Genomic DNA, 24,130 nt, shown 5'->3' on the forward strand with positions numbered 1-24,130 from the left:
AAAACGTATTTGGAATACCCTGTGTAAAAGTATTAACGAATTTTTAAATTGTATATCAATTGACTACTATTGAAACTTCAAACTCCCTTAATATACTAATATTGTGCAAGATTATGCCTCTCAGATGATTTTTCGAGGAAAAGATTCTTTCAATTTAAACCTTTCGAGAATTTATGACATGCTTTGTTAAAAAAAAGTTGATTGCAAAATAAGTATTTAGCTTTGTTGCATTATTATAAACTGTGATTTCTGAATATTTGGACGTATGATATACATATTTCAGATATAAATGAATGTCTGCCAAATCCATGCAAACACGGCGCTACATGTAATGATAAAGTGAACGATTACAGCTGCACGTGTGCCCCAGGTTACAAAGGAAGGAATTGTGAAAAAGGTATGGTGTCAGATTAAACTTAAAATGTCTGAATTTTTCGAAAAACTAAGGATTTTCTTACCCCAGGAGTAGATTACCTTAGCCGTATTTGGCACAACTTTTTGGAATTTTGGGTCCTCAATGCTCTTCAACTTTGTATTTATTTGGCTTTTTCAACTATTTTGATCTGAGCGTCACTGATGAGTCTTATGTAGACGAAACGCGCGTCTGGCGTATAAAATTATAATCCTGGTACTTTTGATTACTTTTAATGTCAATATTTTACTATTATATTTTAATATGTGTTTTTTTGGAAAAAGATATTAGTACAAAAGAGAATTAACTAAGGTGACAATCAAACCAGTTTTTGGTAGACAAACATTGAATACTTTTTAGCTCACAGGTTTTCAAAGCCAGGTGCTTTTTTTTTAAATCAATTAAAAAAGGAGCTTTAGTTTTTCAAGATCCGATCATGTGTTCCGAGTTTTGTATAAGGGATATATATTCCTTAGTTTATGAATGTCTCATGTGATAAATGTTGAAACAAAAGTTTTCTTGCAAACTCTTCAATACTATGTGAAAAAAATTGATACTTTTTTTTCTAACCTGTAGATAAATTGACAACTGTTAGAGCTCCGATCTCCATAAAAGGATTGTGCAATACTATATTTCCCGACTGATTTTTCTGTCAATATTATCTTTTATATGACGAATAGGTCGATTTTTAAAGATTCCAGAATTCGAACATGCATTATGCATGTTGTGTGTTTAAAAGTTTAATCACACAAAAGTACTTACCTTTGTTGTGTTATTGTTAACTGTAATTTTCTGAATTGAGAGTGTGTGGTATATTTCAGATACAAATGAATGTCTGCCAAATCCATGCATGCACGGCGCTACATGTGATGATAAAGTGAATGACTATACTTGCACGTGTCCCCCAGGTTACAAAGGAAAGAACTGTGAAATAGGTATGATATCAAATTAAGTTCAAAATGTCTTTATGTCAATATTTTAATTTTATTCTTGGAAAACTGTTTTCTTCAAAAATAATTATCATTACATTAACTAGAACAAATATACTCTTTTCATAACAGATATCAACGAATGTAAACCAAACCCTTGTAAACATGGATCATCATGCCTGAATGAGGTGAATGGTTACACTTGTGTCTGCAAACCAGGTTACGAAGGAAAGAGATGTGAAATAGGTAATATCATTATCAATATTGGTTTTTCCAACAATTGGTTTATTATGTGCATTAGATAAGCAGCAATATTGCAATACATAGTATATTTCTATAACAGAAAAATGACTGGCACATAATCTGTTAATCAGAGAGAAAACAAATTTTTAACGAACCATAATGAATCAAAAATTCCAAAAAGAATATGCTAAGGGTCCAACAAAAAACGTATTTGGAATACCCTGTGTAAAAGTATTAACGAATTTTTAAATTGTATATCAATTGACTACTATTGAAACTTCAAACTCCCTTAATATACTAATATTGTGCAAGATTATGCCTCTCAGATGATTTTTCGAGGAAAAGATTCTTTCAATTTAAACCTTTCGAGAATTTATGACATGCTTTGTTAAAAAAAAGTTGATTGCAAAATAAGTATTTAGCTTTGTTGCATTATTATAAACTGTGATTTCTGAATATTTGGACGTATGATATACATATTTCAGATATAAATGAATGTCTGCCAAATCCATGCAAACACGGCGCTACATGTAATGATAAAGTGAACGATTACAGCTGCATGTGTGCCCCAGGTTACAAAGGAAGGAATTGTGAAAAAGGTATGGTGTCAGATTAAACTTAAAATGTCTGAATTTTTCGAAAAACTAAGGATTTTCTTACCCCAGGAGTAGATTACCTTAGCCGTATTTGGCACAACTTTTTGGAATTTTGGGTCCTCAATGCTCTTCAACTTTGTATTTATTTGGCTTTTTCAACTATTTTGATCTGAGCGTCACTGATGAGTCTTATGTAGACGAAACGCGCGTCTGGCGTATAAAATTATAATCCTGGTACTTTTGATTACTTTTAATGTCAATATTTTACTATTATATTTTAATATGTGTTTTTTTGGAAAAAGATATTAGTACAAAAGAGAATTAACTAAGGTGACAATCAAACCAGTTTTTGGTAGACAAACATTGAATACTTTTTAGCTCACAGGTTTTCAAAGCCAGGTGCTTTTTTTTTAAATCAATTAAAAAAGGAGCTTTAGTTTTTCAAGATCCGATCATGTGTTCCGAGTTTTGTATAAGGGATATATATTCCTTAGTTTATGAATGTCTCATGTGATAAATGTTGAAACAAAAGTTTTCTTGCAAACTCTTCAATACTATGTGAAAAAAATTGATACTTTTTTTTCTAACCTGTAGATAAATTGACAACTGTTAGAGCTCCGATCTCCATAAAAGGATTGTGCAATACTATATTTCCCGACTGATTTTTCTGTCAATATTATCTTTTATATGACGAATAGGTCGATTTTTAAAGATTCCAGAATTCGAACATGCATTATGCATGTTGTGTGTTTAAAAGTTTAATCACACAAAAGTACTTACCTTTGTTGTGTTATTGTTAACTGTAATTTTCTGAATTGAGAGTGTGTGGTATATTTCAGATACAAATGAATGTCTGCCAAATCCATGCATGCACGGCGCTACATGTGATGATAAAGTGAATGACTATACTTGCACGTGTCCCCCAGGTTACAAAGGAAAGAACTGTGAAATAGGTATGATATCAAATTAAGTTCAAAATGTCTTTATGTCAATATTTTAATTTTATTCTTGGAAAACTGTTTTCTTCAAAAATAATTATCATTACATTAACTAGAACAAATATACTCTTTTCATAACAGATATCAACGAATGTAAACCAAACCCTTGTAAACATGGATCATCATGCCTGAATGAGGTGAATGGTTACACTTGTGTCTGCAAACCAGGTTACGAAGGAAAGAGATGTGAAATAGGTAATATCATTATCAATATTGGTTTTTCCAACAATTGGTTTATTATGTGCATTAGATAAGCAGCAATATTGCAATACATAGTATATTTCTATAACAGAAAAATGACTGGCACATAATCTGTTAATCAGAGAGAAAACAAATGTTTAACGAACCATAATGAATCAAAAATTCCAAAAAGAATATGCTAAGGGTCCAACAAAAAACGTATTTGGAATACCCTGTGTAAAAGTATTAACGAATTTTTAAATTGTATATCAATTGACTACTATTGAAACTTCAAACTCCCTTAATATACTAATATTGTGCAAGATTATGCCTCTCAGATGATTTTTCGAGGAAAAGATTCTTTCAATTTAAACCTTTCGAGAATTTATGACATGCTTTGTTAAAAAAAAGTTGATTGCAAAATAAGTATTTAGCTTTGTTGCATTATTATAAACTGTGATTTCTGAATATTTGGACGTATGATATACATATTTCAGATATAAATGAATGTCTGCCAAATCCATGCAAACACGGCGCTACATGTAATGATAAAGTGAACGATTACAGCTGCACGTGTGCCCCAGGTTACAAAGGAAGGAATTGTGAAAAAGGTATGGTGTCAGATTAAACTTAAAATGTCTGAATTTTTCGAAAAACTAAGGATTTTCTTACCCCAGGAGTAGATTACCTTAGCCGTATTTGGCACAACTTTTTGGAATTTTGGGTCCTCAATGCTCTTCAACTTTGTATTTATTTGGCTTTTTCAACTATTTTGATCTGAGCGTCACTGATGAGTCTTATGTAGACGAAACGCGCGTCTGGCGTATAAAATTATAATCCTGGTACTTTTGATTACTTTTAATGTCAATATTTTACTATTATATTTTAATATGTGTTTTTTTGGAAAAAGATATTAGTACAAAAGAGAATTAACTAAGGTGACAATCAAACCAGTTTTTGGTAGACAAACATTGAATACTTTTTAGCTCACAGGTTTTCAAAGCCAGGTGCTTTTTTTTTAAATCAATTAAAAAAGGAGCTTTAGTTTTTCAAGATCCGATCATGTGTTCCGAGTTTTGTATAAGGGATATATATTCCTTAGTTTATGAATGTCTCATGTGATAAATGTTGAAACAAAAGTTTTCTTGCAAACTCTTCAATACTATGTGAAAAAAATTGATACTTTTTTTTCTAACCTGTAGATAAATTGACAACTGTTAGAGCTCCGATCTCCATAAAAGGATTGTGCAATACTATATTTCCCGACTGATTTTTCTGTCAATATTATCTTTTATATGACGAATAGGTCGATTTTTAAAGATTCCAGAATTCGAACATGCATTATGCATGTTGTGTGTTTAAAAGTTTAATCACACAAAAGTACTTACCTTTGTCGTGTTATTGTTAACTGTAATTTTCTGAATTGAGAGTGTGTGGTATATTTCAGATACAAATGAATGTCTGCCAAATCCATGCATGCACGGCGCTACATGTGATGATAAAGTGAATGACTATACTTGCACGTGTCCCCCAGGTTACAAAGGAAAGAACTGTGAAATAGGTATGATATCAGATTAAGTTCAAAATGTCTTTATGTCAATATTTTAATTTTATTCTTGGAAAACTGTTTTCTTCAAAAATAATTATCATTACATTAACTAGAACAAATATACTCTTTTCATAACAGATATCAACGAATGTAAACCAAACCCTTGTAAACATGGATCATCATGCCTGAATGAGGTGAATGGTTACACTTGTGTCTGCAAACCAGGTTACGAAGGAAAGAGATGTGAAATAGGTAATATCATTATCAATATTGGTTTTTCCAACAATTGGTTTATTATGTGCATTAGATAAGCAGCAATATTGCAATACATAGTATATTTCTATAACAGAAAAATGACTGGCACATAATCTGTTAATCAGAGAGAAAACAAATGTTTAACGAACCATAATGAATCAAAAATTCCAAAAAGAATATGCTAAGGGTCCAACAAAAAACGTATTTGGAATACCCTGTGTAAAAGTATTAACGAATTTTCAAATTGTATATCAATTGACTACTATTGAAACTTCAAACTCCCTTAATATACTAATATTGTGCAAGATTATGCCTCTCAGATGATTTTTCGAGGAAAAGATTCTTTCAATTTAAACCTTTCGAGAATTTATGACATGCTTTGTTAAAAAAAAGTTGATTGCAAAATAAGTATTTAGCTTTGTTGCATTATTATAAACTGTGATTTCTGAATATTTGGACGTATGATATACATATTTCAGATATAAATGAATGTCTGCCAAATCCATGCAAACACGGCGCTACATGTAATGATAAAGTGAACGATTACAGCTGCATGTGTGCCCCAGGTTACAAAGGAAGGAATTGTGAAAAAGGTATGGTGTCAGATTAAACTTAAAATGTCTGAATTTTTCGAAAAACTAAGGATTTTCTTACCCCAGGAGTAGATTACCTTAGCCGTATTTGGCACAACTTTTTGGAATTTTGGGTCCTCAATGCTCTTCAACTTTGTATTTATTTGGCTTTTTCAACTATTTTGATCTGAGCGTCACTGATGAGTCTTATGTAGACGAAACGCGCGTCTGGCGTATAAAATTATAATCCTGGTACTTTTGATTACTTTTAATGTCAATATTTTACTATTATATTTTAATATGTGTTTTTTGGAAAAAGATATTAGTACAAAAGAGAATTAACTAAGGTGACAATCAAACCAGTTTTTGGTAGACAAACATTGAATACTTTTTAGCTCACAGGTTTGCAAAGCCAGGTGCTTTTTTTTTAAATCAATTAAAAAAGGAGCTTTAGTTTTTCAAGATCCGATCATGTGTTCCGAGTTTTGTATAAGGGATATATATTCCTTAGTTTATGAATGTCTCATGTGATAAATGTTGAAACAAAAGTTTTCTTGCAAACTCTTCAATACTATGTGAAAAAAATTGATACTTTTTTTTCTAACCTGTAGATAAATTGACAACTGTTAGAGCTCCGATCTCCATAAAAGGATTGTGCAATACTATATTTCCCGACTGATTTTTCTGTCAATATTATCTTTTATATGACGAATAGGTCGATTTTTAAAGATTCCGAATTCGAACTTGCATTATGCATGTTGTGTGTTTAAAAGTTTAATCACAAAAAAGTACTTACCTTTGTTGTGTTATTGTTAACTGTAATTTTCTGAATTGAGAGTGTGTGGTATATTTCAGATACAAATGAATGTCTGCCAAATCCATGCATGCAAGGCGCTACATGTGATGATAAAGTGAATGACTATACTTGCACGTGTCCCCCAGGTTACAAAGGAAAGAACTGTGAAATAGGTATGATATCAGATTAAGTTCAAAATGTCTTTATGTCAATATTTTAATTTTATTCTTGGAAAACTGTTTTCTTCAAAAATAATTATCATTACATTAACTAGAACAAATATACTCTTTTCATAACAGATATCAACGAATGTAAACCAAACCCTTGTAAACATGGATCATCATGCCTGAATGAGGTGAATGGTTACACTTGTGTCTGCAAACCAGGTTACGAAGGAAAGAGATGTGAAATAGGTAATATCATTATCAATATTGGTTTTTCCAACAATTGGTTTATTATGTGCATTAGATAAGCAGCAATATTGCAATACATAGTATATTTCTATAACAGAAAAATGACTGGCACATAATCTGTTAATCAGAGAGAAAACAAATGTTTAACGAACCATAATGAATCAAAAATTCCAAAAAGAATATGCTAAGGGTCCAACAAAAAACGTATTTGGAATACCCTGTGTAAAAGTATTAACGAATTTTTAAATTGTATATCAATTGACTACTATTGAAACTTCAAACTCCCTTAATATACTAATATTGTGCAAGATTATGCCTCTCAGATGATTTTTCGAGGAAAAGATTCTTTCAATTTAAACCTTTCGAGAATTTATGACATGCTTTGTTAAAAAAAAGTTGATTGCAAAATAAGTATTTAGCTTTGTTGCATTATTATAAACTGTGATTTCTGAATATTTGGACGTATGATATACATATTTCAGATATAAATGAATGTCTGCCAAATCCATGCAAACACGGCGCTACATGTAATGATAAAGTGAACGATTACAGCTGCACGTGTGCCCCAGGTTACAAAGGAAGGAATTGTGAAAAAGGTATGGTGTCAGATTAAACTTAAAATGTCTGAATTTTTCGAAAAACTAAGGATTTTCTTACCCCAGGAGTAGATTACCTTAGCCGTATTTGGCACAACTTTTTGGAATTTTGGGTCCTCAATGCTCTTCAACTTTGTATTTATTTGGCTTTTTCAACTATTTTGATCTGAGCGTCACTGATGAGTCTTATGTAGACGAAACGCGCGTCTGGCGTATAAAATTATAATCCTGGTACTTTTGATTACTTTTAATGTCAATATTTTACTATTATATTTTAATATGTGTTTTTTTGGAAAAAGATATTAGTACAAAAGAGAATTAACTAAGGTGACAATCAAACCAGTTTTTGGTAGACAAACATTGAATACTTTTTAGATCACAGGTTTTCAAAGCCAGGTACTTTTTTTTTAAATCAATTAAAAAAGGAGCTTTAGTTTTTCAAGATCCGATCATGTGTTCCGAGTTTTGTATAAGGGATATATATTCCTTAGTTTATGAATGTCTCATGTGATAAATGTTGAAACAAAAGTTTTCTTGCAAACTCTTCAATACTATGTGAAAAAAATTGATACTTTTTTTTCTAACCTGTAGATAAATTGACAACAGTTAGAGCTCCGATCTCCATAAAAGGATTGTGCAATACTATATTTCCCGACTGATTTTTCTGTCAATATTATCTTTTATATGACGAATAGGTCGATTTTTAAAGATTCCAGAATTCGAACATGCATTATGCATGTTGTGTGTTTAAAAGTTTAATCACAAAAAAGTGCTTACCTTTGTTGTGTTATTGTTAACTGTAATTTTCTGAATTGAGAGTGTGTGGTATATTTCAGATACAAATGAATGTCTGCCAAATCCATGCATGCACGGCGCTACATGTGATGATAAAGTGAATGACTATACTTGCACGTGTCCCCCAGGTTACAAAGGAAAGAACTGTGAAATAGGTATGATCTCAGATTACAATCAAAATGTCTTGATGTCAATATTTTACTCTAAGTTTTTGAAATCTGTTTCCTTCGAAAACAAAAATGAAATACAAAAGAGAATAAACTAAGGGGACAATAAAATCCGTATTTGCAAGACGAACTGTCAATACCTTTTAACTTGTAAACTTTCAAAGTGAGTTTTTTTAGAATTAATTAATAAAGGAGTTTAGGTTTTCCAGATCCGATCAGGTATTACGAGTTTTGTATGAGGGAGATATAATCCCTTAAATGAATATTTTATGTAATAAATATTGAAACAATAAGTTTTTGCAAACTCTTTAATACCATGTGAAAAAAGTTAAAACGATTTGTCTAAAATGTAGATCAATTGACAACTTTTGAAGCTATAAACCAGGTTTACAATATTGTGCAATACTATGCCCCCGACTAATCTTTCAGTCAAGAGTATATTTTATATGAGAAACTGATCGGTTTTGAGAATTTCAGAATTCGAATTTGCTTTGATTTTGAAAATTGTTGATAATAAAATCTGTACCTGGCTTTGTTGTTTAATTATGAATTGTAGTTTTTGAATGTGTGTACATGTGTTATACATATTGCAGATATAAATGAATGTCTGCCAAATCCATGCAAGCACAGCGCTACATGTAATGATAAAGTGAATGATTACGATGATGACTGCTGTACCCATATTTTGACTTTTTCTATATATTATGTCTGTTTAGTTTATGCATCATTGTAATAGAACGGAATTTGATGAGACAGTCATCAAAGTGAGAGGGTTAGCGATTTAAAACTAGGTTTAATCCAACATTTTCTACATTTGAAAATGCCTGTACCAAGTCAGGAATATGACAATTCTTGTCTTTCGTTTTTGATGTGTTTTGTTATTTGATTTTGCCATATGATTATGGACTTTCCGATTGGATTTTCCTCTTAGTTGAGTATTTTTTTTTCTTTTTCTTTTTAAATGACGAACAGGTTGATTAGAAGTATTCGACAATTCAAAACAAGCCGTGTTTTAAAAAAAAGTAGATTTCAAGATAAGTATTTGGCTTTGTTGAATAATTAAAAACTGTAATTCCTTATATTTTGTTCATGTGGTATACATATTTCAGATATAAATGAATGTCTGCCAAATCCATGCAAACACGGTGCTACATGTACTGACAAAGTGAACGATTACAGCTGCACGTGTCCCCCAGGTTACAAAGGAAAGAACTGTGAAATAAGTATGATGTCAGATAGAAAATAGACAAAGGGGACAATAAAATCCGTATTGGGAATACAAACTGTCAATGCTTTTTTAACTTTTAGACTTCCAAAGCGAGTTATTATTTTTTTTACAATCAATTCAAAAAGGGTCTTAAGTCTTACAAGATCCGGTGAAGTATTCCGAGTTTTGCATGAGGGAGATATATTCCTCAAATTATGACTGTCTTATGTGATAAATGTTGAAACAAAAAGTACTTGCAAACACTTTAATGTTTTCTCGCTACATTGAAGACCTGTTTGGGACCTTCTGCTGTTGTTTTTTTCTTTGGTCGGGTTGTTGTCTCTTTGACGCATTCCCAATTTCCATTATCAATTTTAATTGTACTTTAATACCATGTGAAAAAGTTAAAATGATTTATCTAAACTGTATCAATTAACTACTCGTGAAACTTCCAACTCCTTTAAAATATTGTGCAATAATCTACCTCCCGAACGATCTTTCTGTCAATAGCGCATTTTCTATGACGAACATGTCGATTTTTAAAGATTGCAGAATTCGAACCTGCTTTGGTTTTTTTTCAAAGTTTGATCACATAATAAGTGTTCAGCTTTGTTGTATAATTAAAAGCTGTAATTTCAGAATTTTTGGACATGTGGTATACATATTTCAGATATAAAAAAAAGTAAAATCACAAAAATACTGAACTCAGAGGAAAATCAATTTGGAAAGTCCATAATCACATGGCAAAATCAAAAATCAAAACGCATCAAAAACGAATGGACAAGAACTGTCATATTCCTGACTTGGTACAGGCATTTTCAAATGTAGAAAATGGTGGATTAAACCTGGTTCTATAGCGCTAACCCTCTCACTTTAATAACAGTCTCATCAAATTCCGTTACATTTACATGATGCGTTAAATAAACAGTCACAATCAATAAAATAGTCAAAATATGGGAACATCAGTCATCATCGTATAACAATTTAACAGGACACAACAACATCTACTATCTACGAACACATGGATTGATTTGAGTGTCTGACGTCAGAAAAATTATATACGTCACATAAATTTGTCGTTCAATGTGCATACAATAGTTATCAAAAGTACCTGGATTATAAACAATTTTAAATTTTACATAGGCAATGAGCGCAGACAGGGTTAAAAAATCAAAAGTATGTAAGAATAAATTACAGAAATCAAACTAGTCCAAAAGTTATACATAGAATTTATGAGAATCCAAAACTTTTAAAAGGAACAATTTAACAGGACACAAAAACCTATCCACGAACACATGGATCTCTACTTGAGTGTCCGACGTCAGAAAAATTATAAACGTCACATAAATTTGTCGTTCAATGTGCATACAAACAATTTTAAAATTTACATAGGCAATGTACGCATACAGGGTTAAAAAATCAAAAGTATGTAAGAATAAATTACAGAAATAGACCGAGATTCAAACTAGTCCAAAAATTATACATAGAATATATGAGAATCCAAAACTTTTTAAAGGGAACAATTTAACAGGACACAATAACATCTACTGTCTAAGAACACATGGATTGATTTGAGTGTCTGACGTTAGAAAAATTATATACGTCACATAAATTTGTTGTTCAATGTCTGCCAAATCCATGCAAGCACGGTGCTACATGTAATGATAAAGTGAACGATTACAGCTGCGCGTGTCTTCAAGGTTACAAGGGCAAGAACTGTGAAATAAGTATGATGTCAGATTAAACTCAAATGTCTAAATTTCAATATTTTACTATCATATTTGGAAAATGTGTTTTCTTAGAAAAAGACATAAATAAAAAAGAGAATAAAATAAGGTGACAATTAAATCAGTTTTTTGTAGACAAACAGTCAATACTTTTTAGCCCTTAGGTTTTCAAAGCCAGTTACTTTTTGTATTATCAATTAAAAGAGGAGCTTTAGTTTTACAAGATCCGATCATGTATTCCGAGTTTTGTATCAGGGATATATATTCCTTAGTTTATAAATGTCTTATGTTGAAACAAAAAGTTCTTGCAAACCCTTCAAAGTATGTGAAAAAATTGATACTTTTTTTTTCTAACCTGTAGATAAATTGACAACTGTAAGAACTCCGAACTCCTTCAAAAGATTGTGCAATATTATATTGCCCGACTGATATTTCTGTCAATATTGTCTTTCAAATGACAAATAGGTCGTTTTTGAAAGATTCCAGAATTGGAACATGCATTGTTTGTTTATAAGTTTAATCACCAAAAAAGTGTTTAGCTTTGTTGTGTTATTGTTAACTGTAATTTTCTGAATTGAGAGCGTGTGGTATATTTCAGATATAAATGAATGTCTGCCAAATCCATGCAAGCACGGCGCTTCATGTAATGATAAAGTGAATGATTACACTTGCACGTGTCCTCCAGGTTACAAAGGAAAGAACTGTGAAATAGGTATGGTCTCAGATTAAAATCAAAATGTCTTAATGTCAATATTTTACTTTAAGTCTTTGAAATCTGTTTCCTTTGAAAACAAAGAATGAAATACAAAAGCGAATTAACTAAGGGGACAATAAAATCCGTATTTGGAATACGAACTGTCAATACTTTTTAACTTGTAAACTTTAAAGTGAGTTTTTTATAATTAATTCAAAAAGGAGCTTAGGTTTTCCAGATCCGATCAAGTATTACGGGTTTTGTATGAGGGAGATATATTCCGAAAAAATGAATATCTTATGTGAAGTCAGGAGCCTCTGGCCTTTGTTAGTCTTGTATGATTTTAAATTTTAGTTTCTTGTGTATAATTCGGAGTTTAGTATGACGTCCATTATCACTGTACTATTATGCATATGTTTAGGGGCCAGCTGAAGGACACCTACGGGTGCGGGAATTCTTGCTACATTGAAGACCCATTGGTGGCCTTCAACTGTTGTCTGCTCTATGGTCGTGTGGTTGTCGCTTTAACATATTCACCATTTCCTTTCTCAATTCTAATGACACCATAAGTTCTTGCAAACTCTTTAATACCGTGTGAAAAAAGTTAAAACGATTTGTCTAATCTGTAAATCAATTGACAACTTTTGACGCTGTAAACCCCTTTACAATATTGTGCAATATTTTGCCTCCCGACTGAAATTTCAGTCAAGAGTATTTTTTATATGACAAACTGATCGATTTTGAGGATTTGAGAATTCAAATGTGCTTTGACTTTGAAAATTTTGATCACAAAATAAGTGTTTAGCTTTGATGTATAATTATAAGCTGTAATTTATGAATGTTTGTTCATATGGTATACCTATTTCAGATGTAAATGAATGTCTGCCAAATCCATGCAAGCACACTGCTACATGTAATGATAAAGTGAACGATTACAGCTGCACGTGTCTTCCAGGCTACAAAGGAAAAAACTGTGAAATAGGTATGTTGTTATTTTAAACTCCAAAAGTCTTAATATCAACATTCTACTTTCAGTCTTTGAAATCGTTTTTCTTAGAAAAAGAATTAATCCAAAAGAGAATAAATTAAGAGGACAATAACATAGTACGTATTTGGCAGTCAATACTTTTTAACTTTTACACTTTCAAAGTGAAAAAGGAGCATAGGTTTTCCAGATCCGGTCAAGTGTTACGATTTTTGTATGAGGGAGATATATTCCCTAAAACGAATACCTTATGTGATTAACATTGAAACAGTAAGTTCATGCAAAATCTTTAATACCATGTGAAAAAAGTTAAAAAGATTTGTCTAAACTATAGATCAATTGACAACGTTTGAAGCTGTAAACCCCTTTAAACTATTGTGCAATATTTTGCCTCCCGACTGATTTTCAGTCAAGAGTATCTTTTATATGACAAACTGATAGATTTTGAGGATTTGAGAATTCGAATGTGCTTTGTTTTTGAAAATGTTTGATTATAAAATGAGTACCTGGCTTTGTTGTATAATTATGAATTACAGATTGACAGGTTACCGGAAGTAAAACTCGGGGGCTTGATATGGATTTCGAGGGCTGATATCGATATCGGCCCCGAGGGCTGATACCCAACCCTGACTTCCGGCTATTATTGGCCATGCAAAAACGTACATATCAGTACAACATATGTGATAATCTTTTTTATAACAGATATCAACGAATGTAAACCAAACCCTTGTAAACACGGATCATCATGCATGAATGAGGTGAATGGTTACACGTGTGTCTGCAAACTAGGTTACGAAGGAAAGAGATGTGAAATAGGTAATATCATTATCAAGAGAGCTTTGCATGAGGGAGATACATTCCTTAATTTAAAATAATTTCTAATATTTTGTAACAGCAAATTTTAATAACACAAAAAATAAATCTGTATTTTCATGCCAGAACCTAAGTACTGGCTACTGGGCTGGTGATACCCTCGTGGACTTATAGTCCACCAGCAAAGGCATCGACCCAGTGGTAGTAATAAAACTCACGGTACCAATTTTCTTGCAACAGAAGCGCATTTCTTTTAGACTTTCAAAGCGAGTCACTTTTTATATAATCAATTCATAAAGGAACTTAAGTTTTATTAGATCCGATCAAGTATTCCGAGTTTTATATGTGGGAGATATATTCCTTAGTTCATGAATATCTTATGCGAAAATTGTTGAAACAAAACGTACTTGCAAACTCTTTTATACCATGTGACCATGTGTAATCGGGTTTTCCACACTTAAGATCAATTGACAACTATTGAAACTCAAATCTTATTTCAAATATTTTGCAATATTATAATTCCCGACTGGTTTTTCTGTCAAGAGTGTCTTTTAATTGACGAACAGGTCGATTTCGAGAACATGCCGTGTTTTCTTCAAATTTTATCATACAATAAGTGTGCAGCTTTGTTGTAAATTTGTTTACTGTAATTTCTTAATTTTTGAACATTTGGTATACATATTTCAGATATAAATGAATGTTTGGTAAATCCATGCAAGCACGGCGCAACATGTGATGATAAAGTGAACGATTACAGCTGCACGTGTGCCCCAGGTTACAAAGGAAAGAACTGTGAAATAGGTATGACCTCAGATTAAACTTAAAATGTCTTATATTCAATTTTGTACTATTAATATTTTAAATCTGTTTTCTTCGAGAAAAAAAAAATGAAATACAACAGAAAATAGACTTAGGGACAATAAAACCTGTATTTGGAATACATTTTTTCACCATGTGCAATAGTTAAATGATTTTTAAATCATATATTAATTGACTATTTTTGAAACTTCAAACTGCATTTAATGAACTAGTATTGTGCAAGAGTTTGCCTTTCAGATGATTGTTAGGTGAAAAGTGTCTTGTTTGTATGTATTTTGAACGACACATTTATGTGACGTATACAATTTTCTGACGTCCCACACGCGAATCAGTTAATGTTTGTGTGTATTTTGAACGACACATATATGTGACGTATACAGTTTTCTGACGTCCCACACGCGAATCAGTTAATGTTTGTGTGTATTTTGAACGACACATTTATGTGACGTATACAGTTTTCTGACGTCCGACCCGCGAATCAGTTAATGTTTGTATGTATTTTGAACGACACATATATGTGACGTATACAGTTTTCTGACGTCCCACACGCGAATCAGTTAATGTTTGTGTGTATTTTGAACGACACATATATGTGACGTATACAGTTTTCTGACGTCCGACCCGCGAATCAGTAAATGTTTGTATGTATTTTGAACGACACATTTATGTGACGTATACAGTTTTCTGACGTCCAACCCCCCGCGAATCAGTTGATGTATTTGATATATAGACGTTTAAATTGTTCAACATGTTTTAAAAAAGAAATTGATATCAAAATAAGTATTTGGCTTTGTTGAATTATTATAAACTGTGATTTCTGATAGTTTGTTAATGTAGTATACATATTTCAGATATAAATGAATGTCTTCCAAATCCATGCAAGCACGGCGCTACATGTGATGATAAAGTGAACGATTACAGCTGCACGTGTCGCCCTGGTTACAAAGGAAAGAACTGTGAAATAAGTATGATGTCAGATTAATTTTAAAATGTCTTAATGTCAATATTTTACGCTTAGTCTTTGAAATCGGTTTTCTTCGAAAAAGAATGCAATATAAAAGAAAATAGACTTAGGGGAAGAAAAAACACTGTATTTATAATCCATTTGTGTACCATGTGCAAAAGTTTAAACGATTTTTAAAATGGCATATCAATTGACTACTATTGAAACATCAAAGTGCCTTAATTTACTAGTTTGTGCAAGAGTATGCCTCTCAGATGATTGTCCTGTGAAAAGTTTCTTTTAAATTATATAAATGTGGATTTGAAGTATTTGACAATACAAGACAAGCCGTGTTTTAATTTTTTTTTTATTTCAAAATAGTTATTTGGCTTTGTTAGATACGTAAACTGTAATTTTTGATAGTTTGGTCATGTGGTATACACATTTCAGATATAAATGAATGTCTCCCAAATCCATGCAAGCACGGCGCTACATGTAATGATAAGGTGAACGATTACAGCTGCATGTGTGCCCAAGGTTACGAAGGAAGGAACTGTGAAATAGGTATGATGTCAGATTTATTTTAAAATGTCTTAATGTCAATATTTTACGCTTAGTCTTTGAAATCGGTTTTCTTCGAAAAAGAATGCAATACAAAAGAAAATAGACTTAGGGGAAGAAAAAACCCTGTATTTGGAATCCATTTGTTTACCATGTGCAAAAGTTTAACCGATTTTTAAAATGGTATATCAATTGACTACTATTGAAACATCAAACTGCCTTAATTTACTAGTTTTGTGCAAGATTATGCCTCTCAGATGATTGTTCTGTGAAAAGTTTCTTTTAAATTATATACATGTGGATTTGAAGTATTTGACAATACAAGACAAGCCGTGTTTTAAAAAAAAGTTTATTTCAAAATAATTATTTGGCTTTGTAAGATATGTAAACTGTAATTTCTGATAGTTTGGTCATGTGGTATACATATTTCAGATATAAATGAATGTCTGCCAAATCCATGCAAGCACGGCGCTACATGTAATGATAAAGTGAACGATTACAGCTGCATGTGTCTCCCAGGTTACACAGGAAGGAACTGTGAAATAGGTATAATGCCAGAATAAACTCAAAATGACTATTAAAATGTCAATATTTTACATTATTCTTTGAAATCTGTTTTCTTCGAAAACGAATGAAAAATTAAAGGTTATAGACTATGGGGACAATAAAATTCATATTTTGATTACTTTGTGTAAAAGTTTAAACGAATTTTAAAATTGAATATCAATTGACTACTATTGAAACTTCAAACTCCCTTGACATACTTTGCATCGGAACTAAACACAATTATTTCTAAAAAAAACCAGTTGAGTTTCAATAGTTGTCAATTGATCTTAAGTGTGGAAAACCCGATTACACATGGTCACATGGTATAAAAGAGTTTGCAAGTACGTTTTGTTTCAACAATTTTCGCATAAGATATTCATGAACTAAGGAATATATCTCCCACATATAAAACTCGGAATACTTGATCGGATCTAATAAAACTTAAGTTCCTTTATGAATTGATTATATAAAAAGATTTTAAATTTTAGTTTCTTGTGTATAATTCGGAGTTTAGTATGACGTCCATTATCACTGTACTATTATGCATATTTTTAGGGGCCAGCTACCTACGGGTGCGGGAATTCTCGCTACATTGAAGACCCATTGGTTGCCTTCAACTGTTGTCTGCTCTATGGTCGTGTGGTTGTCGCTTTGACATATTCACCATTTTCTTTCTCAATTTTAGAATTGTGCAAGAGTATGACTCTAAGATGATTGCTCAATGAAAACTTTTTTTTTAAATGACGTTCAGATGGATTTTAAGTATTCGAGAATTGAAAAGTGCCTTGTTTGAAAAAAAAGTTTAAAACCATAAGTATTTGGATTTGATGAATTATTATATAAACTGTAATTTCTGTTTGTTTGTTCATGTGGAATACGTATTTCAGATATAAATGAATGTCTGCCAAATCCATGCAAGCACGGCGCTATATGTAAGGATAAAGTGAACGAATACAGCTGCACGTGTCCCCCAGGTTACAAAGGACAGAATTGTGAAATAGGTAGGATGTCAGATAAAAACTTCAATGTCTTTATGAAAATATATTATCCAACTTTAATAAATCTATTTTCCTAAACAACCATACTGAATAAAAAGGAGAAGATACTTAAGGGGACACAAAAGGAACATTTTAAAGACTAATTAACGCTTTTGACTTTTATAAATTCAAAGAGAGTTATTTCTTCAGGCAAACGATATTGATTTATTATCCTTTTCGTTTCAGATATAGATAATTGCCTTCTACATCAATGCCAGAACGGAGCCACATGTAAGGATAAAGTTAATGGCTACGTCTGTATCTGTCAAATTGGTTACACAGGACAGCACTGCGATACAGGTATATATATGGTGTTTGTTTTGATATCATGATTATGCAATGAGGTAAATTATTTATAAATTTATGACTATGTTACTCTTGCAACATATTGCTTCTCCTTTTGAGAAAAGACTCCATCACAGATTTCGAATGCATATTTTTTTCAACTTAAAATATCACTTAATCGGTTGTTCCTTATAACTGTCAAAAAAGTTTTTTTCTCTCTAGCCTTGCTAATTATATTCTGTAATCATCAACTTCATCAAAGTCATATTTGGCAATTGTTGTCACTATCATGTAACTCTTAATAGCTCTGTTTGAATTTGAATAACCAATTTTTTCTCCAAACACGACTTGAACTTTTAATAAGTGATCTTTCGCTTGGTAAAAGACGCACGGATTGTGGAACTGTGTGGTAATCAATCGTATTAACTCGGTCGATTCCGTTCTAGTGGATTAACTCGAGGATTGTCGAGTGTTAGCATGTCTACAATTGGCCATCCTCGGGTGTAACCGCTAATCTCGCAACGGAATCGGCCGAGTACAAAAAAGAGGGAGTCAACACCGATCATTGAAAGGGCGGTCAATCACACATTTTTTAAGTTCGCTGATTTTACCAAGTAAATTGTGATCGTTTCATATAACGCATTGGGTCTTTTTAAACAAAATGAAGCGGTAACTGTTTTGCGTGTAGCAGGTGGTCTCTTTTTACACTTAAGATATATTTGACAATCAAATTAGGGGGGCTTTGAAGGTGGTCGTTAAAAGCCGGTGGTCGTTCAATTCAGACGGTCGTTTCTTTTAAATGACGTTCAAGCCGATTGCAAGTATTTGCGAATAAAAGACATGCTTGTTTAACATGTTTCAAACAAATGTTGATTTCAAAATAAGAATTTGGCTTTGTTGAATTATTATAAACTGTGATTTCTGATAGTTTGTTCATGTGGTATACTAAGGCTTTTCTACCTCAGGCATATAGTACCTTAGCTGTATTTGGCAAAACTTTTAGGAATTGTCGTCCTCAATGCTCTTCAACTTCGTACTTTATTTGGCCTTTTTATTATTTTTTTTGGATTCGAGCGTCAATTATGAGTCTTTTGTAGACAAAACCCACTTCTGGCGTATACTAAATTTGGTCCTGGTATCTGTGATGAGTTTATATACAAATTTCAGATATAAATGAATGTCTGCTAAATCCATGCAAGCACGGTGCTACATGTAATGATAAAGTGAACGATTACAGCTGCATGTGTGCCCCAGGTTACAAAGGAAAGAACTGTGAATTAGGAATGATGTCAGATTAAACTTAAAATGTCTTAATGTCAATAATTTACGCTTAGTCTTTGAATTCGGTTTTCTTCGAAAAGGGAATACAAAAGAAAATAGACTCAGGGGACAAAAAAATAACCCTGTATTTGGAATACATTTATTTAACATGTGCAAAGGTTTAAACGATTTTTAAAATTGTATATCAATTGACTACTTTTGAAACTTCAAACTGCTCATTGTTGAAGGCCGTATTGTGACCTATAATTGTTAATGTTTGTGTCATTTAGGTCTTTTGTGGATAGTTGTCCTATTGGCATTCATACCACATCTTCTTTTTTATACTTATATTTTAGTATTGTGCAAGATTATGCCTCTCAGATGAGTGTGCGGTGAATTTTTTTTATTAAATGACATACAGGTGGATTTCAAGTATTTGACAATTCAAGACAAGCCGTGTTTTAAATAAAAGTTGATTTCAAAATAATTATTTCGCTTTGTTAGATATGTAAACTGTAATTTCTGATAGTTTGGTCATGTGGTAAACATATTTCAGATATAAATGAATGTCTGCCAAATCCATGCAAGCACGGCGCTACATGTAATGATAAAGTGAACGATTACAGCTGCACGTGTCCCCCAGGTTACGAAGGAACGAACTGTGAAATAGGTATGATGTCAGATTAAACTCAAAATGTCTAAAAAAAATGTAAATATTTTACATTTATTCTTTGAAATCTGTTTTCTTCGTTAACGAATGAATAATTAAAGGTAATACCCTAGGGGGCAATAAAATCCATATTTTGAATACTATGTGAAAAAGTTTAAACGAATTTCAAAATAGAATATCATTTGACTACTATTGAAACTTTTAACTCACTTGATAAACTATTAGTGTGCAAGAGTATGCTTCTCAGATGATTGCTCAGTGAATTTTTTTTTGAAATGACGTACAGGTCGATTTTTAGTATTCGAGAATTGAAAACGTGCCTTGTTTAAAAAAATAAGTTTAAAACAATAAGTATTTGGATTTGTTGAATTATTATATAAACTGTAATTTCTGATAGTTTCTGCATATGGAATACATATTTCAGATATAAATGAATGTCTGCCAAATCCATGCAAGCACGGCGCTACATGTAATGATAAAGTGAATGATTACAGCTGCATTTGTGCCCCAGGTTACAAAGGCCAGAATTGTGAAATAGGTAGGATGTCAGATGAAAACGTAAATATCTTTATAAAAATATGTAATCCAACTGTAGTAAATCTATTTTCCCAATTAAACATAATAAATAAAAAGGAGAAGATACTTAAGGGGATACAAAAGTAATATTTTAAAGACAAAGGTAAACGCTTTTGACTTTTATACCTTCAAAAAGAGTTATCTCTTCAGACAAATTATTCTACATTGGCTAGAGGTATAGGGGGAGGGTTGAGATCTCCTAAACATGTTTAACCCCGCCGCAATTTTGCGCCTGTCCCAAGTCAGGAGCCTCTGGCCTTTGTTAGTCTTGTATGATTTTAAATTTTAGTTTCTTGTGTATAATTCGGAGTTCAGTATGACGTCTATTATCACTGTACTATTATGCATATTTTAGGGGCCAGCTGAAGGACACCTACGGGTGCGGGAATTCTCGCTACATTGAAGACCCATTGGTTGCCTTCGGCTATTGTTTGCTCTATGGTCGGATGGGGTCGCTTTGACATATTCACCATTTCCTTTCCCAATTTTATATTGATTTGTTATCCTTTTCGATTCAGATATAGATAATTGTCTTCTACATAAATGCAAGAACGGAGCCACATGTAAAGATAAAGTTAATGGCTACGTCTGTATCTGTCAAATTGGTTACACAGGACAGCACTGCGATACAGGTATATATATGGTGTTTGTTTTGCTTTTATGATTATACAATGACGTAAATTATTTATAAATTCATGACTATGTTACTCCAGCATTACTGAAAAGACATGTATTGTCGAAATGCGCATCTGGTGCAAGAAAATTGGTACCGTTAATTTTATTACTCCGGCGACATTATTGCTTCTCCATTAGAAATGTTAGAGAAAGGACTCCTTCCCAGATTTCGAATGCATTTTTTTTTGTTCAACTAAAAATATAATTTAATCGCTTGTTCCTTATAACTGTCAAGATTTTTTTTCTCTCTAGCCTTGCTAATTATATTCTGTAATCATCAACTTCATCAAAGTCATATTTGGCAATTGTTGTCACTATCATGTAACTCTTAATAGCTCTGTTTGAATTTGAATAACCAATTTTTTCTCCAAACACGACTTGAACTTTTAATAAGTGATCTTTCGCTTGGTAAAAGACGCACGGATTGTGGAACTGTGTGGTAATCAATCGTATTAACTCGGTCGATTCCGTTCTAGTGGATTAACTCGAGGATTGTCGAGTGTTAGCATGTCTACAATTGGCCATCCTCGGGTGTAACCGCGAATCTCGCAACGGAATCGGCCGAGTACAAAAAAGAGGGAGTCAACACCGATCATTGAAAGGGCGGTCAATCACACATTTTTTAAGTTCGCTGATTTTACCAAGTAAATTGTGATCGTTTCATATAACGCATTGGGTCTTTTTAAACAAAATGAAGCGGTAACTGTTTTGCGTGTAGCAGGTGGTCTCTTTTTACACTTAAGATATATTTGACAATCAAATTAGGGGGGCTTTGAAAGTGGTCGTTAAAAGCCGGTGGTCGTTCAATTCAGACGGTCGTTTCTTTTAAATGACGTTCAAGCCGATTGCAAGTATTTGCGAATAAAAGACATGCTTGTTTAACATGTTTCAAACAAATGTTGATTTCAAAATAAGTATTTGGCTTTGTTGAATTATTATAAACTGTGATTTCTGATAGTTTGTTCATGTGGTATACTAAGGCTTTTCTACCTCAGGCATATAGTACCTTAGCTGTATTTGGCAAAACTTTTAGGAATTGTCGTCCTCAATGCTCTTCAACTTCGTACTTTATTTGGCCTTTTTATTATTTTTTTTTGGATTCGAGCGTCAATTATGAGTCTTTTGTAGACAAAACCCACTTCTGGCGTATACTAAATTTGGTCCTGGTATCTGTGATGAGTTTATATACAAATTTCAGATATAAATGAATGTCTGCTAAATCCATGCAAGCACGGTGCTACATGTAATGATAAAGTGAACGATTACAGCTGCATGTGTGCCCCAGGTTACAAAGGAAAGAACTGTGAATTAGGTATGATGTCAGATTAAACTTAAAATGTCTTAATGTCAATAATTTACGCTTAGTCTTTGAATTCGGTTTTCTTCGAAAAGGGAATACAAAAGAAAATAGACTCAGGGGACAAAAAAATAACCCTGTATTTGGAATACATTTATTTAACATGTGCAAAGGTTTAAACGATTTTTAAAATTGTATATCAATTGACTACTTTTGAAACTTCAAACTGCTCATTGTTGAAGGCCGTATTGTGACCTATAATTGTTAATGTTTGTGTCATTTAGGTCTTTTGTGGATAGTTGTCCTATTGGCAATCATACCACATCTTCTTTTTTATACTTATATTTTAGTATTGTGCAAGATTATGCCTCTCAGATGAGTGTGCGGTGAATTTTTTTTATTAAATGACATACAGGTGGATTTCAAGTATTTGACAATTCAAGACAAGCCGTGTTTTAAATAAAAGTTGATTTCAAAATAATTATTTCGCTTTGTTAGATATGTAAACTGTAATTTCTGATAGTTTGGTCATGTGGTAAACATATTTCAGATATAAATGAATGTCTGCCAAATCCATGCAAGCACGGCGCTACATGTAATGATAAAGTGAACGATTACAGCTGCACGTGTCCCCCAGGTTACGAAGGAACGAACTGTGAAATAGGTATGATGTCAGATTAAACTCAAAATGTCTAAAAAAAAATGTAAATATTTTACATTTATTCTTTGAAATCTGTTTTCTTCGTTAACGAATGAATAATTAAAGGTAATACCCTAGGGGGCAATAAAATCCATATTTTGAATACTATGTGAAAAAGTTTAAACGAATTTCAAAATAGAATATCATTTGACTACTATTGAAACTTTTAACTCACTTGATAAACTATTAGTGTGCAAGAGTATGCTTCTCAGATGATTGCTCAGTGAATTTTTTTTTGAAATGACGTACAGGTCGATTTTTAGTATTCGAGAATTGAAAACGTGCCTTGTTTAAAAAAATAAGTTTAAAACAATAAGTATTTGGATTTGTTGAATTATTATATAAACTGTAATTTCTGATAGTTTCTGCATGTGGAATACATATTTCAGATATAAATGAATGTCTGCCAAATCCATGCAAGCACGGCGCTACATGTAATGATAAAGTGAATGATTACAGCTGCATTTGTGCCCCAGGTTACAAAGGCCAGAATTGTGAAATAGGTAGGATGTCAGATGAAAACGTAAATATCTTTATAAAAATATGTAATCCAACTGTAGTAAATCTATTTTCCCAATTAAACATAATAAATAAAAAGGAGAAGATACTTAAGGGGATACAAAAGTAATATTTTAAAGACAAAGGTAAACGCTTTTGACTTTTATACCTTCAAAAAGAGTTATCTCTTCAGACAAACTATTCTACATTGGCTAGAGGTATAGGGGGAGGGTTGAGATCTCCTAAACATGTTTAACCCCGCCGCAATTTTGCGCCTGTCCCAAGTCAGGAGCCTCTGGCCTTTGTTAGTCTTGTATGATTTTAAATTTTAGTTTC

General features: G+C 32.2%; 2 protein-coding genes across 2 annotated transcripts in view; both read left to right on the forward strand.

Moving 5' to 3' along the window:
- The window catches only part of LOC134686499 (neurogenic locus notch homolog protein 1-like), a 32,389-nt gene extending 16,661 nt beyond the window's left edge, over nucleotides 1-15,728 (forward strand). Inside the window, exons 20-39 of the mRNA XM_063546167.1 lie at nucleotides 284-397; nucleotides 1,234-1,347; nucleotides 1,474-1,587; nucleotides 2,070-2,183; nucleotides 3,260-3,373; nucleotides 3,856-3,969; nucleotides 4,806-4,919; nucleotides 5,046-5,159; nucleotides 5,642-5,755; nucleotides 6,590-6,703; nucleotides 6,830-6,943; nucleotides 7,426-7,539; nucleotides 8,376-8,489; nucleotides 9,095-9,175; nucleotides 9,611-9,724; nucleotides 12,034-12,147; nucleotides 12,998-13,111; nucleotides 13,817-13,930; nucleotides 14,615-14,728; nucleotides 15,598-15,728. Of these exons, the coding sequence (XP_063402237.1) occupies nucleotides 284-397; nucleotides 1,234-1,347; nucleotides 1,474-1,587; nucleotides 2,070-2,183; nucleotides 3,260-3,373; nucleotides 3,856-3,969; nucleotides 4,806-4,919; nucleotides 5,046-5,159; nucleotides 5,642-5,755; nucleotides 6,590-6,703; nucleotides 6,830-6,943; nucleotides 7,426-7,539; nucleotides 8,376-8,489; nucleotides 9,095-9,175; nucleotides 9,611-9,724; nucleotides 12,034-12,147; nucleotides 12,998-13,111; nucleotides 13,817-13,930; nucleotides 14,615-14,728; nucleotides 15,598-15,728 (2,264 nt within the window). The remainder of the gene's footprint in view (nucleotides 1-283; nucleotides 398-1,233; nucleotides 1,348-1,473; nucleotides 1,588-2,069; nucleotides 2,184-3,259; nucleotides 3,374-3,855; nucleotides 3,970-4,805; nucleotides 4,920-5,045; nucleotides 5,160-5,641; nucleotides 5,756-6,589; nucleotides 6,704-6,829; nucleotides 6,944-7,425; nucleotides 7,540-8,375; nucleotides 8,490-9,094; nucleotides 9,176-9,610; nucleotides 9,725-12,033; nucleotides 12,148-12,997; nucleotides 13,112-13,816; nucleotides 13,931-14,614; nucleotides 14,729-15,597) is intronic.
- A 485-nt stretch (nucleotides 15,729-16,213) lies between these two features.
- LOC134686503 (fibropellin-3-like) lies at nucleotides 16,214-23,277 on the forward strand. The gene is made up of 8 exons (XM_063546171.1): nucleotides 16,214-16,253; nucleotides 17,684-17,797; nucleotides 19,286-19,394; nucleotides 19,930-20,048; nucleotides 20,473-20,586; nucleotides 21,143-21,256; nucleotides 22,498-22,611; nucleotides 23,147-23,277. The coding sequence occupies exons 1-8, from the start codon at nucleotides 16,214-16,216 to the stop codon at nucleotides 23,275-23,277; spliced, it is 855 nt and encodes a 284-aa protein (XP_063402241.1).
- Nucleotides 23,278-24,130: the final 853 nt, after the last annotated feature.

The sequence above is a fragment of the Mytilus trossulus genome, chromosome 10 (assembly GCF_036588685.1).
Source record: "Mytilus trossulus isolate FHL-02 chromosome 10, PNRI_Mtr1.1.1.hap1, whole genome shotgun sequence".
Lineage (NCBI taxonomy): Eukaryota > Metazoa > Mollusca > Bivalvia > Mytilida > Mytilidae > Mytilus > Mytilus trossulus.